The 17,035-nt window shown below is 44.2% G+C and overlaps 2 protein-coding genes across 3 annotated transcripts; both read right to left on the bottom strand.

Moving 5' to 3' along the window:
• Positions 1 to 533: 533 nt before the first annotated feature.
• stat3 (signal transducer and activator of transcription 3 (acute-phase response factor)) lies at positions 534 to 7,807 on the bottom strand. Of its 2 annotated transcripts, XM_049745452.2 has the most exons (24): positions 7,609 to 7,807; positions 6,526 to 6,669; positions 5,803 to 6,046; positions 5,639 to 5,731; positions 5,469 to 5,550; positions 5,299 to 5,399; positions 5,078 to 5,229; positions 4,835 to 4,993; positions 4,668 to 4,760; positions 4,431 to 4,490; positions 4,318 to 4,347; positions 4,132 to 4,225; positions 4,009 to 4,056; positions 3,845 to 3,928; positions 3,584 to 3,682; positions 3,331 to 3,466; positions 3,204 to 3,256; positions 3,019 to 3,113; positions 2,798 to 2,937; positions 2,486 to 2,704; positions 2,362 to 2,404; positions 1,911 to 1,970; positions 1,360 to 1,463; positions 534 to 1,211 (listed from the first exon to the last, which is right to left on the bottom strand). In XM_049745452.2, exons 2-24 carry the CDS (start codon positions 6,651 to 6,653, stop codon positions 1,147 to 1,149), a joined length of 2,382 nt encoding a protein of 793 aa, XP_049601409.1. In that variant the 5' UTR covers positions 6,654 to 6,669; positions 7,609 to 7,807; the 3' UTR covers positions 534 to 1,146. The 2 variants fall into 2 exon arrangements, with proteins under 2 accessions (XP_049601409.1, XP_049601410.1); XM_049745453.2 differs by lacking the exon at positions 1,911 to 1,970.
• Positions 7,808 to 8,307: 500 nt separating this feature from the next.
• Positions 8,308 to 16,683, bottom strand: cavin1a (caveolae associated protein 1a). Its single transcript, XM_049745572.2, has 2 exons — positions 15,973 to 16,683; positions 8,308 to 10,105 (listed from the first exon to the last, which is right to left on the bottom strand). Exons 1-2 carry the CDS (start codon positions 16,441 to 16,443, stop codon positions 9,359 to 9,361), a joined length of 1,218 nt encoding a protein of 405 aa, XP_049601529.1. The 5' UTR covers positions 16,444 to 16,683; the 3' UTR covers positions 8,308 to 9,358.
• Between the last annotated feature and the right edge of the window lie 352 nt (positions 16,684 to 17,035).

Raw genomic sequence — 17,035 nt, 5'->3', positions numbered from 1 at the left:
CAATACATACATAATGAATGCTCGATTGAGCGCCAACTCAGACAACAGCGACACCCTCAGGCTACAAATTAAACTTTAATTTGCCATCGCACACAGAGAAAGGTTAATATGAGTTTGATTGGGGAAAGTCATTTTTTCCAATTAAATAATTCAATATACTGTTTTAAAATTGCTTGAGAGCTTGTTTTTCAATTTAAATGAAATACTCTATTAACTTCTTTAATATTAAACTGATTAACCAATGCAGATATGTCAAATGTTCATTTACAATTTACGACAAAAGTAAATTAATGAAAGAAAGCAAATAGCACATCTCCTGTTATATTCAATATAAAGTGCAAATCATATTTTTGCAACTCAGTGATATTTTTTCATATTACAGTTGTGGTTGTTTTTTTCCCATGATGAAAAACGAAAAAACAAGGCTGCTTGTTTGAGACGATGACAAAGGGCTTTTTAGAAATACATGCACTGACGAGAAATAAAAACACTGAATGAAAATGGGAAGTTTCATTTTGAGTCGTGTACGTGCGTAATTGCATAAATGTACTTTTAATTGCAAAAATATATTTTCCACACATTATCCTGTGAAACATACTGGTTGTACATTTTCATATGTATATATTTTCAATATTTTAACAATGACACATTTCAGTATGAATTTCTTTTATTGCCTAAATATAATGACTACTAAAAGTAACGTTCGTTTTTGTACAAGAAACAATGGTCTAACATGGCAGTTATTTCCCAAATACTCATTTGGAAACAGATGGGGAGATTTTTAACAGCACGCGTTAGGAGAAAATATAACTCAAGACAGATTCAAAGCAAAAGCGTTGAAAACAGAAGACAAAAGAGGGCTAATGAAATGTAAGTATGTACTGTACATGATGTTTTATAGTTCTTGAAGATGAATACGGTAAAAATGGCAATCACCACATTTGCATAATTACATTTGGCAGGGATAAAAAGTGAGACACAAAAGTATCTTTTAAAACAATGACGTAGCTTATACGACGATGAAACTCACAACACGCGCATTCATTTCAAAACGCATATTTAAAAATGATATCGTTTTCGCACGTCACCGTTTGAGGAGACGGTTGAACGTTGAAAGTGACGCAAGCGTCGCAATCATCAGTAAAATCAAACCAAGTTGGACGTGTTCACATGCATGGGAGAAGCGACGTCCATGTCCAGAGTCAGAGATTCTGTGGATGAACAAGGCAGCTGAGTTAGTTTTTTGAAAAACGGAAAAAATTAAGCTCATGTCAATGTGTCATGTTACTGGTCACAATATTAGGTACACCTCTCCGTAACAGAAGCGCTGCGAGAAGATTGTGTTTGTGTCTAACTCACCCAGATGTCCCGGATTACCCTCCGCTTCATTGGGTATCAGCGAGTCCAGCGTGCGCGGGGACAGAGAGAGGGAGAAAAGGTCGCTGGTGTTGCCCGAGTTTGTGCTGGTGAGAGAGAGAAAAAAACAAACACACAAAAAGAAGCAATGACATCATCAGCTGCAGGAGACCACAATGGACACACAAACATGCTGACACGCTAGTGGGTTAGCTGATGGGGGAGATGTTACACTGCTTTCTGTGTGAAAATGGCAACGAATGGGACGGCAAAGGAGGAGGTTTGGGATTCTGCATTAGTTTCAACGCTAACGTCTTGAATCAAGCTAGTGCGGTCTCGCTTGTCATCCTGTTAGCGTCCATGATTTCGCTAGTTTTTGTTAGCCAGATAAACCGTGATAAAATGTGTGACCCTTAACAAACTTATCGATCACAGCATCGCTTTGCGATAGTGTTGATGGATGAGCTGACTACAGACACACATTAAGTGACACACACACACGCCCCACACACAGACAGTCCCTACATGCCCCGCCCCCCCAGCAAAGCGCCTACCCCGCGAATCCGTTCCCAAGCAGCTCACTGTCCGGAAAGTCCATGAACACGGAGGGACACCTACGGAGACAGGTCAGGTGTGTGTGGTCTTTTTTGTATGATGTGACTTTCAAACAGAAAATCTGCTTTTAAAGGACTCAACAGGGGGAGCCACCTGACGATTCATCCCTCCATACATTTAACCAACGCGTAGAATTCATAATTGGCCCGGGGTCCACTGTGACCACTACCACAACGGCGCAGCCCTTCACGTGCACACAGGATTTTACGCCAGTCACGAAAATAAAGCCCACAATGTAAACCCCTTGTCAAATGTCCCGAGAGTGTGTTGACCCTTCATATTTTCTTTCAACATTATATAATAACGGTAAAAGGGAAGCAGAGACACGTGGTAAAAAAATTGCTGTCTTTGCAGAAATCATTATGGAAGGAACTTAAAAGTCATACTCACGGGGTAACGCAAATAAACTTGGTCTTCAAGTACGGCTGAATGACTGTCGAAAGAAAAGATGGTGTTAAAATACAAACGCATAATATGCAAATTATGACACAAATACATTTTATGAAGGACGTACCGCTCGTGGAGTCTCCCATCTCGGGTTCAGGAGCTGCTTCCGGTCTGCAGTACTTCCCGAAGGCTTCTTCCTTTGGAATTTCGGGGTAAAGGTACACGAGGGGGGAAACAAGGATGTTGGTGGCGTCCATGATTTTGTAACCCATGATGATGTCGGCGAAGGACATGTTGTTGAGCTGCTGCTTGGTGTACGGCTCCACGGACTGGATCTGAGTCTTGCCTGCAAAAGTTGACGGGCGGCTCGGCGTCACAACCCGATGCATATGATGTACAGTATCTCAGTTTACGTAAAAATCAGCACAGAGTGCCTCACCGTTGATGTCCTTCTCGACCCACGTGAACGTGATGCCGCCCTCCTTGCTGCTCTCGCTGAAGCGCAGAAGAAATGTGCCCGGCGGTTTGGGGCTGAGAATGGCCCTCTCTCTCTCCTTGCTGATGAAGCCCATGATGTATCTGCGGGTCAAACGAGAGCATATATTGAATTCTAAAAGGAGTGGAGGGTCACAAAATACGTGGAAAATTCCACCGCCTTACCCCTCATTCCATAGCGCCAGGATGTATTTTTTGACCAGATCGATAATGTTGTCCAGCCACACCCAGAAAGAAAAGCCTTTGCCGGCCATGTTTTCCTGCAAGAAAAAAAAAAAAGAATTTGAATGAGGTGAGCAACAGAGCAACATGAGAGTTCGACATGGCGAACGACGAGTGAGCTGACTTACCTTGCAGAACTTGGCCCATGTAAACTGACAGCCGGAGTAGTTGACAGACGGCCCTGAAGGCACAACGCAACAAATATCGAGCACAAGCTTGGTACACTCACAGACATTTGCTTTTCAACAAACTCACCTAAGAGTTTCTCAGCCAGTGTGGTGAGCTGCTCGATGGTCAGGCCTCTTTTGGTGGTGGACGAAAATTGCCAGCTGAGCACTTCAGCCACTTGGTCCCACGTCCCCACCGGCGGCTTGGTGAAGAAGTTCACATTCTGTACGAGGAAGCACAGCAGCAAAATGTTTCAAAGTCTTTTCCTTGCCACCCACCCCAACCTTCACATTCCCGTTCCTACAGTGGCTTTGCCAAAAGAAGGTGGGTGTCGTCCTACCTTGGGCTGGTCGGTGAGCATGTTGTACCACAAGATGGACGCCCATGCGTTTGGCATCTGGCAGATGTTTGATATGACCACCACCGGCAGCGAATGCGTCTTCACAAAATGTCAAAACAGTACATTGTCATTTCGGACTCATCAATTAATACTTTCCTACTAGCCAGGGCTTTGGCGCCATCTTATGGCATTTCAGGAAATAATATACACGGAACCATTTTGGGCTTGGATTCACATTTCTTTCAGACATCTATGACTCACCTCCAGATCGATCTTCAGGCCTTGGTGATAGACTTCAGTCTCAAAAGTGATCAGATGGAGCTCCTCGGTGACGATAAGAGATGCCTGCAAGAGAACGGCGCGCTCGTAAGTGCAAAGTGTGGGGGCGGGATACGATGGCGTGGAGGCGTTGCCGCGGCACCTACGTCACTGTTGGTGCGTCCGCCGTTCCCGCAGCGCTGCTCTCTGAGGGTCTGCAAGAAAAAAGCAAGCCGTGAGGAAGCGAGCGTCGTCAGCTGAGACGAGCCAAATGCGCCGCCGCAACTCACCAAGTGTTTGAACTCCGCCGACAGGCTGCCGTTGTTGGACTCTTCCATGTTCATGACTTTTGTATTAGTGCCGAGGATGTTGAACTTTCTGGACCTGAAACCGAAGCAAAAAGCGGCAAGTGAGACTTTTGAATGTACATTTTGCAATGTACTAAATGTTTGAATGTAAAAGCTTGGAAACATTACCCTCTGATAGCAGCCACGTCTCCAGACTCCCTGAAAAAGTCAAAGCAGTTCTCTCATATTATTCATTAAAAAGGTCGGGTGTGCACATTATACAAAACATTTTGAAAACTCACTTGTCAATGCAAACTTTAATTTTCAGCTGGTAGTTGAGCTCGGGAAACTTCACAAGTAGCCTGGAAGAACAACCATGTTAAAGATTAGAACATATTGCACTAGCTAGGATGCTTAACTAGAAGAACAAATGTATTTGGACATGTAAACAGAAGTATGGATATGGTCCAACAGTTTGTGTCCTAATGTGTCCCAAGACTTTTGTCCATATGTGAAGTGGAGGACATTTGAACTCTTACCTGACTTTGTTTGTGAACTGCACGCCTGTTTTGATGACCAGTGGTCTGTCCGGGTGCATGGGCATGCACGGCTGTCTTTCCACTACAAATGCACTGTTGAGACAATATCAAACTTTGGATTTTTGGTTTTCCTTCAAAACAAATGTGTGTTCATCTTACAGCAATACCTCTTCATGAGGTTTCTGAACAAGTCCACAATCTTCTCCTCAAGGGCATGCCGGTGCTGGACGATGGGGTCTCCCTTGTAGGACACCTTCTGTTGAAGCTCCTCCAGCTTCTTGATCTGCTGTCGAATTTGGAGCTGGGACTCGGCCAAGGACGTGATCCTAGGTGGGAATGTTGAGCAGCTCAGGTCAGGCCACTACCAAAATAATCAATCCCAAAAAAATATATAATAATTTGATACTTACCATGTTTCGAGGCGGTCCAGACAGATGTTAGGCGGACCCCCGATGCAAGCGATTTGTTGTCGTCGCTTCCATTCTGCCAGTTCTTCGTCTGTCAGGTTCTTCTGGACGTAGTCCATTGCGGTCAGTAAGCCTCCCATCTCCGTCACAATTTGCTGCAAAAAAATAGACATCATTGTCAAGGTGGCTCATAAGCTAGCGATTGGATAATGCGGAGCACCCACCCGTCTGAGCTGGTCAAGGGTGCTCAGCATCTGCTCCAGCTGAGCCATTTTCTGCCTGGTAGCTGCTGCCTGGCTATTCCCGTTCAGGTCCTGGTTCAGCTCTGCAACCAAAACAATTTAGATTTGCTGGCATATCGAATATGAAAACTCTAAAAATGAGTATGTGCTACCTCCTTGGCTTTTTAGTGTCTTGTAGTTGAAATCAAATTCATCCTGCAGGTTCTCCAGCATCTTCATCTTTTGTTCCATGTCCTGTAGGAAGCAAGAGGACATTATCCTCAACCTCAGGACGGCGATGTACCAACCACGAGTCCACGTGTCAACATATATCAAAACAAACCTGCACTCGTTTCCTGACATCTTGAAGGTTGTGTTCCAGAATCTGCTGCTTCTCCGTCACCACCGTCCCAGTCGGGTGGGCGGCCTGTCCATCCTGAGTGCGACACGATGATGTTACGCCATCAAATCATCACCGCCGTTAAAAACCCATGTGTGGTTCCCAACCTGCGCGGCAGCAGTGGCCGTCTGTAGCAGCCGCTGCTCCTCCCACAAGCAGCGGGCGACGATGCGGGCGATGTCCATGGGTTTCTCTAGGTACTTGCTCTGCAGGTGCTGCTTGATCCGCCGCAGGTTGTGCTGGTAGAGGACATTGTTCTCCTGCAGGAAGCGGCTGTACTGCTGGTCGATCTCGCCCAGGAGATTATGGAACACAAGGGTGGCATGAGACTCCTTGTTGGCAGCGAAAGTCCTTTCAGGTTTCGAGAAAAAAAAAAAAAAGATTCAATATTTGATGGTTTTGAAACACCTAAAGGAAATATATCAAGGATTCATTAAATTTGTCCAAATTCTGCATTTTTTGATTGTTTTGTACACTGCTAACTTGCTTTTTAGTGCATAAATATCCCATGAATAGCACTTTTGTATTTTCCTCATCAATCTTTTAAAATAAAAAACAAAACTTAAATCCAGCCTCCACAAACATCCATAAAAGCAATGAATAGCCTGATTAGGCAATAATCATAACATTTATGACTGTTGCCTCATGAGATGATGTTACCGTCAGAGAATCACAAAGGAGGAAACCCTTTTAACTTTCTTGTTGATCGTCAGGACGTGGTTATAACCGTCCAGGAAGTGGTTGAAGAAAAAATAAATCTAATTGTTAACGGGAAAAGGGGCCATGAAAGTTCACACTTGTTTTCCTTGTCGTTGAATTTGTCCACTCACCAGTCCTGACTTTCAATCCAGGGTGCGAGGAACTGCCGCAGCTCCATTGGGAAGCTGTCGCTGTACAGGTGGTAGAGCTGCTCCAGATACCTGGTCTCCAGCTGCTGCAACTGATTCCACTGGGCCATCTTGACCGACACAAAGCTAAAAACATAACCAACGGATTTCAGGATGCTCACTTCCTGTATACTGAAGCAAATAGCTGCTATCTCATTCATAAACAACTGACGTCTCTTTCTGTCGTTTGTACGTTGTAAAGCTACAGAAAGGATTGACGTGTAGTTGTAACCTGAGAGTTTTGAGATGGTTTTGTTGATTTTCAATTAGCTGTAATAGGCAGGTTCTATCCGCCAGCTGGTCTTACAGCATGCTAAAGCATTCCCAGGAGGAATCAACAAAAGCTTTATGACCTTATTCAATAACCAGTGTTTGCAACCCCTTTCTATCCTGCCATTGAGGCTATTTCATAGAAAATAATATTACAGAGTCCCACATGCAACACATATTAACTTAGCAAAAGTCACGTTTTAAAAACAGTGTGAACATGACTGAACACAAAAAAATGAGCAAACTGACAATCATACAGTACATGAGGACATGATATAAGCACTATTGGGATGTAAGCTGTCAATTACATTTAAATGCATTCCTAGCTATAAAACGTTAGGAATTTCGCAAGACAAGAGCTGCTTAGTTGTTTGGCATTGGTGAACTAGTGTGTGTATTTATGTAAGCAGGCCTGTGCAAGGCAGGTCTCGGCCATGTTGTCCTGCAGCAAGGATGGAGATGGGCGTGACTAACCAGTAATAAGACAAACAATATCTCGGCAATAACCTATTAATAGCGATCGCATAATAAAAAGTCTTATTACAGTGATTGGGCTAGTACGGCCATTTTGTAATAACATTTTGCGCCAATGAAAGTTATGTAACCCAAAATATTTCAGCAGCATGTTTATGAGTTAAACGCTGTTTAAATAAACTAAATTACGACTCAATTTTTAACAGTGGGGGAAACTAATCATATAATAATATCGCATGACACCAACTAGACCAAAATAACAGCTAAGTAAGTACGGCTTACCTGACTTGTAATAAACCTTGCTCCTTTACGACGTTTCTAGCGATATTCCTGCCAGCCCTCAGTACTTTTCCGACGAAAAAAATATTTCAGTATAAAGATAGAGACGCAGGAAACTGTCACAAGTTTACACCCACGTCGTCGAGGTCCCCCGTCCGAAACTCTGTATACATTGCGGCGTTTCCAGCCAAACAAAGTCCAGTGTCTGCTTGACTGACAGTACTGTCCGTCAATGGCTGCCAAACGTCAAGTATTATAGCCAATCGGAATGTAGTTTGTACACAGAGAAGGCGGGGTTTAGACTCCTTAGCGTTTGCTCGTCGTATTTCACCGCTGTCGCAACTGCGCTGTTCCACTAAGAAACGCCTCCCGCTGAAACGCTGTTGAAAAGCGTCTAATATCCGAGGGAGTGAAAACAACTTAACGCAACAGCCAGCCTGGAAGTCATCTGAATTACCGGTAGCGATGACGTCATCAACGCCATTGCCATTCTTTTTTGACTCCTCGGATCAATATTTACATGAGAAATGAAAAATAAATATGGAATAAAATACTTAACATATATTTAGCAAGCTCCTGAAACTTTTGTCCAAATTATAGCAAATAATAAGTTATGAGGCGAATAATGTTCAACAGTATTAGATGTTTAAAAATGAATGTAAAGTCACACACCAAGAAAAAGCCAAAAATTAAATAAACAAGTGAGAAAAATATGCACACTTTATTATTCCAATGTAACATATTGAACAATATGAATCCAGTCTTTTTGCAGTTTTCATGTTTAACCAGGTATGGGGAACTCCCCAATACCATCATGCACGCCGAAAAAGTATTTAGAGTACAATACTTACGGCACTTTGTGTATTGCCTTCATATAATACTATTTTTTACACATTAATCAATGCTTGAGTCACAAAACATACACACACCAGCAACGGATTACTTCAATACTGCAAAGCATAAAAATTGAGCTTTCTGACCCTGCTGCATTTCTTCCTTAAATTACCACAGAGTCTATTGCAGTTACAATAACACAAGCACACCCACACACTTTATTTCTCATGGTTCTTGCTGTATTGTTCTGTGCTCCACTCTGCCCGCTGCAAGCTTCGAAGGAGCACTCTCCTTAATTGAATTCTGCAGCTCATTGATTAGACGACCGCCTGTGCCGTGGAGTGGCCTTGAGGACAACCGCAACACAACATGATCGAGGTCATACACAAACGTCTCCAGAGTAACTACGCCATTACAAATAACGCTCAAGATTATTTCATCAAATGCTTCTCCAGAATGTGAAGTTGATATATTTCTGTCTTTTTTCGTGTGTTTATTTTTCCCCACTTTTGACCACAGGAACACCCCGACACCTACCCTGAAACCTTCCAAACGACTTCCCGGTACCCTCGCGACTCTCGTGTGCATGCTGTACATGGGCAAATATTCAACTATACATCACAACAGCAATGAATATTTATACCTTTTTTCTCTTCCTAGCTGGTACTCGCATTCATCAAAACAACAAGTGAAAAAGCACAAACCGATCCTGTGTAAAAAGGGGTAGCCTATTAGCCTATTAGCCTGTTAGCGTAGCTTAGTTTTCCTTGCAATGTGGAAAAGGGAAGTGAGTATGAAAAGGTTTTGGATTAAAAAAAAATGGAACAGATGTGAATATTTGCATCGAGTCCTCATGGCTACTGATGTGTCCTCATGGAGATTCCGCCTTTTCTCTGCCTTATATATTGTGATGGACTCTCTACTCATGCTGGGTCTTCTCTCGGTGGTCCGCCTCCACCCTGACCAGCGGAGGGTCCTTCAGCATGGCCTCCATCTCCGGGCTGTCTACGCTTACTAGCTGCCCCTCCTCCACATCCACGTGCATGCCCAGCCCGTTCTCCTCGCCCTCGGACAGGTCTCCTGCCTCCGTCTCCTCGGCTGTGGTGGAGGGGTCGGCCACGGGTATCTCCTCCACGCCCTGGCGGATTTTCTTGACGTGGAAGGTGAAGGGGGGCACGCGGTAGACGCTGGTCTTGGAGCGGGCGTAGACGGTGTGGTCGGGCGAGAGGGACTTCTTCACTTTCTCCTTGGAGCTCTTCATCTTGACCCGGCGTTCCACATTGGGGGTCATGCGGGTGCCCAGTTTGCTCATCTTTTTCTCCAAGCTGTGTTTGGTCTTCTCCAGGTTGTCACGGGTTTTCTTCCTGGTCTTCTCCAGGTTCTCACGGGTCCTTTGCTTGGTTTTCTCCAGGTTCTCCTTGGTCTTCAGCTTGGTCTTCTCCATTTCTTCCTTGGAGAAGGCCTTCTTGATGCTGTCCACTTGCCTCTTGGTGGAGCGCTGCAGGCGCTTGGTTCGAGATTCCTCCACGATTTCCTCGATCTCCACTTCCTCGTCCGAGTTGAGGTTAGCCGGCTGGCCCTCACAGCCCTCCTCAGGGAGACCCACTGTCGTCCCATCCTCAGCAACCACTTCCGGCTTGGTTTTCTTTGCTGCCTTCATTTGGTCCTGAAAGGATAGAAGAGCACAAAATAATTGCAGCAGAGCTTTAATTGATTACGAAAATTTCACATGTGGTAAAATTACTATTCACTGATACTGAAGTATATTATAACTGCGAGGTTCGTTTAATTATCATGGCAGAATAATAATTACAATTAGCCTCTGGGTGAGATCTGAAACCTTCTGAGTCATTCTTATGAAAGGTTCATGGACTGCAAATGCAGTTGCAGTGCCATCATGTGGCTGCACATTGCATCAGGTGGGATCACTCATTACTACACCAAGTTGAGGTTGATGCGGTTGACATCTATCGAAAACCACATCTAATATTTTTTATCTGAAGCTACATGGCTCTTAGAGGAAGAGACTAATTACAGTTATCATCGACCTAGTCATACCGAGAGTGGTGTGTGCTCATTTCCTGTTTTTTGTTTTTTTTAACAACCTCCTAACAACACTTACGCAATTTAACAGCTTTCATTTCCAAAGGAACGAATGAGTACCCAGCAAAAGATTGGACGTCAACCCATAACAGTCACATCATCTTATTTGTATCTTCATATTATTATCATTATCATCAGGCATTTCTTTTAAATGATATGTCATTGTTTTTTTGTTTTTTTTTTTAGAAACTTTAAGTATCTAAAGCAGGGGTGTCAAACTTTTCGCGGGCCGCATTGTAGTCATAGCTTCTTTCGGATGGCCATTATGACTGTCAACCCAAATAAATGTATGAGCACCTCATATTATATACAGTAAAAGCTACTCGTTTTCAAATCAGAAAACTGGTCAAATATTTTTAAAAAAAGATATTAAAAGTGAAGACAATTTGCAATTCTAGTAATGACACGAATTTGATGCACAATTTGTCTTTGCGGGCCACATAAAATGATGTGGCAGGCCATATCTGCCCCCCGGGCTTTGAGTTTGACACCCGTGATCTAAGTAGTATCGGTGTTTGGTATTGGTATCGATGACTACCCAAGAGTTGAAGCACTTGTACTGGACTGACGAAAAAAATTCAACCATCCCTAAAATAATTTTCATTCACACAAAATCTCAATAAGATGTACAAAAAAAATGTCTGACTTGTCAAAGTCCAGACAGCAAATAGATGAAAGAAAATGCCCATGTCCAACAGCGACATACGACCCTGTCGTAAAAATGGACATTCCCTCCCTGTGGAGTGGATTGGACTGGGTCGGGGTGGTGCAGTTCTGTCTGCGCAGGTTTATTCTGGGCTGGCCTTTTCCTCTCCTTGGATTCCAACCGAAATTCTCTGGCCACCCGCCACGCCGGTGCTATACATGGACACCACAGGCTCCCTTAACCCCCTCCCCCTCCCGCCCCTGCTGCATGGCAACAGGTAAACACGATGCCTTGTCCCCATGGCAACCAGCTCCACACTTCGCCTGGCGCAGCTGGCGCATCTTAGAAGGGCAAACAGCTGACGCCATGACGACACAACACCGGGATGAAAGTCCAAGCATCTTAATTTAAAAAAAAAAAAAAAAAAAATGGAAGCCTGCTGGTTGCCGGCACACGTGCGCTGAAGATAGTGATGTCATGAGGTTCGGGCGTAAGACACACAACGTTAATTCATTAATTTAGAAGCACAAACTTCCACAGCAAAGAACTAAAATCAAACTTTGGTAAAATCACGCAAGGGAGATATATAGCCTGTACAGGATTTTGCAATTGTTTCAAAATGATCTGATCGCATGCATCATCTTCCGTTTCCATGGAAACCTACATGGAAATAATGAGTCAAATAGTATTTACCGGGAATGGAAAAATATCCAACTTACACGTTAATCATGCGACTTACGAAACTACAAATGGTTTGACACTGCACGACAGTTCAAATTTACATGAAATGTTGCATTTAAATCGGGGGTACTGTAGTCTGTCATCACAGCACCACCTACCGGCATGATTAGGTACATCATGAATCGGCAGTAGTAGCTTTACCAAGTAGTGTCTACTTCACTTGAAAGGCTTTTTACATTTTCATTTTTAACCTTGGTTTAATTGTGTTTAGATTTTACTTTTCCATAAGAAATATAGAAATGATTTGGCATCAGCCTGACTTCACTGCACACCTATATTTAGCAGGTACATGAGTAATATCAATAATAGTGTTTACCGCTATCTGAATGTACATGAACATTCCAGATCCGCCATCACGCCTAAATGGTGTCCTCGCACGGACGCCATTCCTTTTCAGGCAGTGCGACGCGAGGCCTCGGCGGCGGGATCAGCTGTCGGATCCCATTTGCCCCTCGCAGCTGTGCTTTCTGCATCCTCATTGAGTGATACGGGCCTGCAGAGAGCGTTGGAGGTGCATGTGTGCCGCAGGTCTTCGAAGAATGCTGCAAAGCTAAAATAAGTGCTTGAGCGTGTGATTGTCAAGCCCACCCATATCTCCTCAGGTTTTAGACGCAGTTTCAGTTTTGTGACAACTCCGCTGCGAGTAATGGAAAGCCCCATAGCACCAAACAGAGGCCTCACTATTCCACTTAACTCACACGGCCATGTTATATGACGTACCTATCTTCCACCATCAGAGGGGAGTTCTATGTTTTTTTTTTTAATGACTCTATGATACGGAAAATGTAACCTTTTTCTTCGCAACCAAGCGAGAGCCAGCGGCTTCAGTCAGTGTTTGGAACTTATGATGAGGCAACGGGCTCCTTCGCACTTAGACGATGTCATTCATATTGACATAAGACACAGGTCGAACATAGTATGAAGCATTTTCTCCACTTCAGATTTTCCTCAGGTGGATGAAGGTGAAATAAAAATCCCGTCCTTTGTGGAGTTTGCATGATGAGTTGGGTTAAATTGTAAACTGGGTAAATTAAAGATATCAACAAAGGTTTTCCCATGAGTTAAAATCTAAAAAGGCAACGAGTGGATAACCAAGTTGTGGAAGTGAGAAATGACTGGCCATGCGAGTCAGCATGTAACAGTGAAATGTGAAGCCGATCAGACAGCTTTCCACTCGCACGGAAGAAACGGCATTTGAATTTCGGGATGATGGGGCCCGAAGATGCATGGAATGAAGACAGCGATGTAGCGTGCGAGCAAAGACGACGCTGAAAAGGTTCTGGGTTAAAGGTCCGAGCCAGAGGAGGCTAAAAACCGAGACGAAGGGGAAGGGGAGATGCCAGTGAGATGAATCGCCGTGCTAAATTGGTGCTGGCTTTGTTTATAAGTTCGGCTGCTGTCTGCTTTGCTAAGTGCGGTATGAAATAACAATTGCAACAAGTGGAACTTATTTGTATACTCAAATGTAGCACTGAGCGACACTCGAGAGCTTGATGAGTTTGGCTAAAAGACATGCGGATGGTAAGTGAGACTCGAGGGTGGGCCGCAACACACCCAGATTCCGGCCGTACGCTCCCGATGGACACAAGACATCACCGACTGGATTTAGCCACACAATTAAACTGACAGCCATGAATAAAACACAGGTGTCCTCATAAAACAAACTTCAACAAGTCATTTTCTCGCATGATCAAACTCAGAAGACGGGTGAGCCGTGATTGGTCGTCACCTGCGCAACTGTGATGTCATTTTCAGTCGACAGCAAGCAGCAAAATGGCCGCCCCCGGAGATGGATTGATCTCGCTGCTAAATTCATATTCCAGATATACTATACTAAACGGAATATGATGTTTAGACTATTTTAAGATGACTCCCCTTAAAGTATTGTGTTTTTCTTGTGAGCAAACCTGTTGTACTTAATTGAAGCTAATGCTTTGAAAACAAATTTTACTATAACTTTAATATAGGCCAGGCATTGTCAACCGGTGGTCCGTGGCCCTTTAGTGGTCCGTGGTGGTATTGTAGGTCGTCCGTGAAATTGGAAACGTAACATAATTGTAACATTTTTAAAAGTAAAATTGATTCATTATTGAGACTTGATGATGTCAAATGTAGCTGAGATTCCCAAAATAGACATACAGATGCAAATTAATAGCCTGTATAGGTCTATCCTCCTTCGATGCAAAATAAAATAATATTCCGCCATAGCAGTGGTCAGAGTTGCTTCTTGATTATAATGGTGGTCCCTTGGAGAAAATCAATTGACAACCCCTGGTCGAGGCTACTTCAAGCTACATAACCGCTGCAGAAATGAAAATTCCAAACTCAAAAAGGACTCCTGCATGTTATTTACCTCAATGAACACCATCGTTGCAATCTAACGCATCTATTCTCAGTGCATGGATACGAAGTCAAAGCTGGATTAAAATTCGAGACCCTTAGTTAACGCTGCGTTAGCAAGTAGGGTACAAGGTCCTTTAGGGAAAGCAAAGCTAAAGTCAGTAAGCGACGACCATACACCGTGACCAGAGGCCTTTAAACAAGAACGCATATATACTCCACTGACATTCATTCTGCCGTAACCTCGGCGTGCCTCACCCTTATCTCATCCTTAACCTGATTCGGAGTCTAAATTTGTCCCACTTGTAACACATTAACACATATACAAAGAGGAAAGTGGTAAAACTCCAACGAAGGCCAATGTAGACTTGCGACCTAGTCAATATCTTACCAGGCCATCAAATTAAAAAACGACGCAGCTCATCCCTGCTGGCAAAAAATAGAACAGTGCAAGGGTGAAAGAAATAGCGACAGGCGGCGTGATAGCAGCTAGCTCCCAACAGCTGCTCGGAAATCGGGATCGGGTTGAAACAATGATAACGTAGCATTAATGTTGATTAATAAATTAGATTTTGCCGTTACTCTAAATAACTGTAAGATGAACATGGACAGTCTCTCACGGGAATTTTGTAAAAAAATATTCCAAGAAGCAGAATTCAATTAATTACTAGCAAAACAAATTTTGAGGGGGGGATTTAAAAATTTGCTGTCTTATGGAATAATTATTCTGTGAAAGATCCCAACAATTATCCAATTAATCAGTTCAACCTTTCGTGTTGAGGACACACATAAGAATTGTCGGCCTTACTGTATGTACTGTAAGTATGTAGAGCTTACTATTTCCTGCTAAATTCTTGCGAAAACACGCCAACCATGTAGACGATCGCCAAGCATGAGAGCCACCTGCTGGGTGTAATTTATTCACCCCCAATGCCTGCGTTTGAATTTCTGACAGATACCAAAAGTAAAGCCAAAAGTTCTTCTGCAGCCAAATTCCCGGGGGGTGAGGGTGGGGGTGGGGGGCCAAACCCACGAATGAGATATCTCAAGATCAGTGCAGCTGAATACTAAACCTCAACCGGGCCGGATGTGAGAACATGTCCAGCTAAAAACGGTGCACCGGTGAGCGAGTATCAAGTTCAAGACGGTAGCTACATCGCTCACGTTAACTCCTATAGTGGCCTTTATTTTATGACCTTTGTTTCCAAAATAATGCTGCTGCCGACAGGTACAAATAACCCAGAGTGCTTCAGGAGACCTTTGGAATAATCGTAACTACGTCTTCATCCTGTGCCAAGGCGTCCGGCCAACTATGCTCAGTGGGTGGGGCTCTAGTTCTATCTCGAGCCTCTCCCCCCTCTCTCCATGGCCAGTATTTGGGGGGCTAATAATTTTATTTACACCAACGTATTAATAGCGTCTAGCTGGCTGATCGTGATGGAAGTCCTGTGGAATGGGAGTGGCCTAATGCGGCTTTCACGGGACACCAAACAACATTGCAATGGGCTAATTGTGTGGAGAATATCTAGCACATGAAGCTACCAATGGCCGTTCTCTGCCGCATAGAATAGCAAAGCTTTCGGCTGCCAGGTTGCCACGGAAACAAGGAAGGAAAATAAACTATAACAAATTATATAAGTGCTGATTAAGATTAGTTGTATATGGCTCAAAGGTTCCCTTGGTCCATCTTTGGCCTCACTCACCTGGAAGATGAGGACTTTGAAGTTGCGCCTCTTGAGAAGCTCGCTCTCGTTGCTGTCCAGCTTCTTAATCTGGCCCGCCTGCTTTTCCAGGTTACCGCGCACCGTCTTGACGTTGACGTTGACTTTGCGGACCTTGTCTAGCATCTTGGTGACGGTGGTGGACGTACCCAGGTGGCTCTTGGACAGCTTGGAAAGCTCAGCCTGGATGGTGGACACTGACTTCTCCATGGCCTCTTGACGCACTTCCAGCCCCGTCTGGGTCTGCTGGATCTGGTCCACCACGCCGATGATCTTGTCGAGTAGAGCCAGGACCATTATGCCGTTCATCTGCGCTTCGCTCTTGACGTCCTCGATGGGGTGGCCGCCATCCATCGCCGGCTCCGCCGCGGCGCCTACCAGGGCAATGTCGTCGTCATCGTAGGGCACCTCTGCCAGAGTTGCGTGCTCCTTCTGGACCCCTGTATCCGCCATAGCTGTCAAAAAACAAACGGCTCACACTCCCTCTGCAGATAAAAATACACCCTTTGAAAAAGAACCACCAGGATCCCCTTTAGTCCCTTTAAACTTATCTTGTCTCCCCTACTCACTAAACCCTCTGTGCCTGTGCCTCTGGGATGCACGCCAGCCAAGGGGAGTTGGGCCTCTCACTGCTCAGGCATGTGTGGCTCCACTCAAATGCCTCCGTTCCATGTGAAACCACCCAGTCAGAATTTTCTCTGACCCACCTACCCGGGCCCCTGTTGGCAGGACTCCGCCTTCTCCTGTCCCTTTGGGCATATGGGGGGGCTTGGTCCCAAACTGTGGCAAGAGGCGACATGATTCGTCGAGTCAAGTGTGTACATAGTATTCCCATGTACAATACACAGAATATCCGAACTTGATATGATTTTTTTAGAATAGATTTTAGAAATAAAACCTGTCTCATTTATTGGTGTGTACTTAGGCCTACTACACTATAGCATTTTAATCATGGTCATGATGATGCAATGTTGATTAGAACAAGTAAACATTAGAACAGTATAAGCAGTCTCCAATTCAACTTTAATACATTGCAATAAGAACA

This window comes from Syngnathus scovelli, chromosome 16 (genome assembly GCF_024217435.2).
Source record: "Syngnathus scovelli strain Florida chromosome 16, RoL_Ssco_1.2, whole genome shotgun sequence".
NCBI classification, from domain to species: Eukaryota; Metazoa; Chordata; class Actinopteri; order Syngnathiformes; family Syngnathidae; genus Syngnathus; species Syngnathus scovelli.
This window is presented reverse-complemented; position numbering and strand designations above follow the sequence as displayed.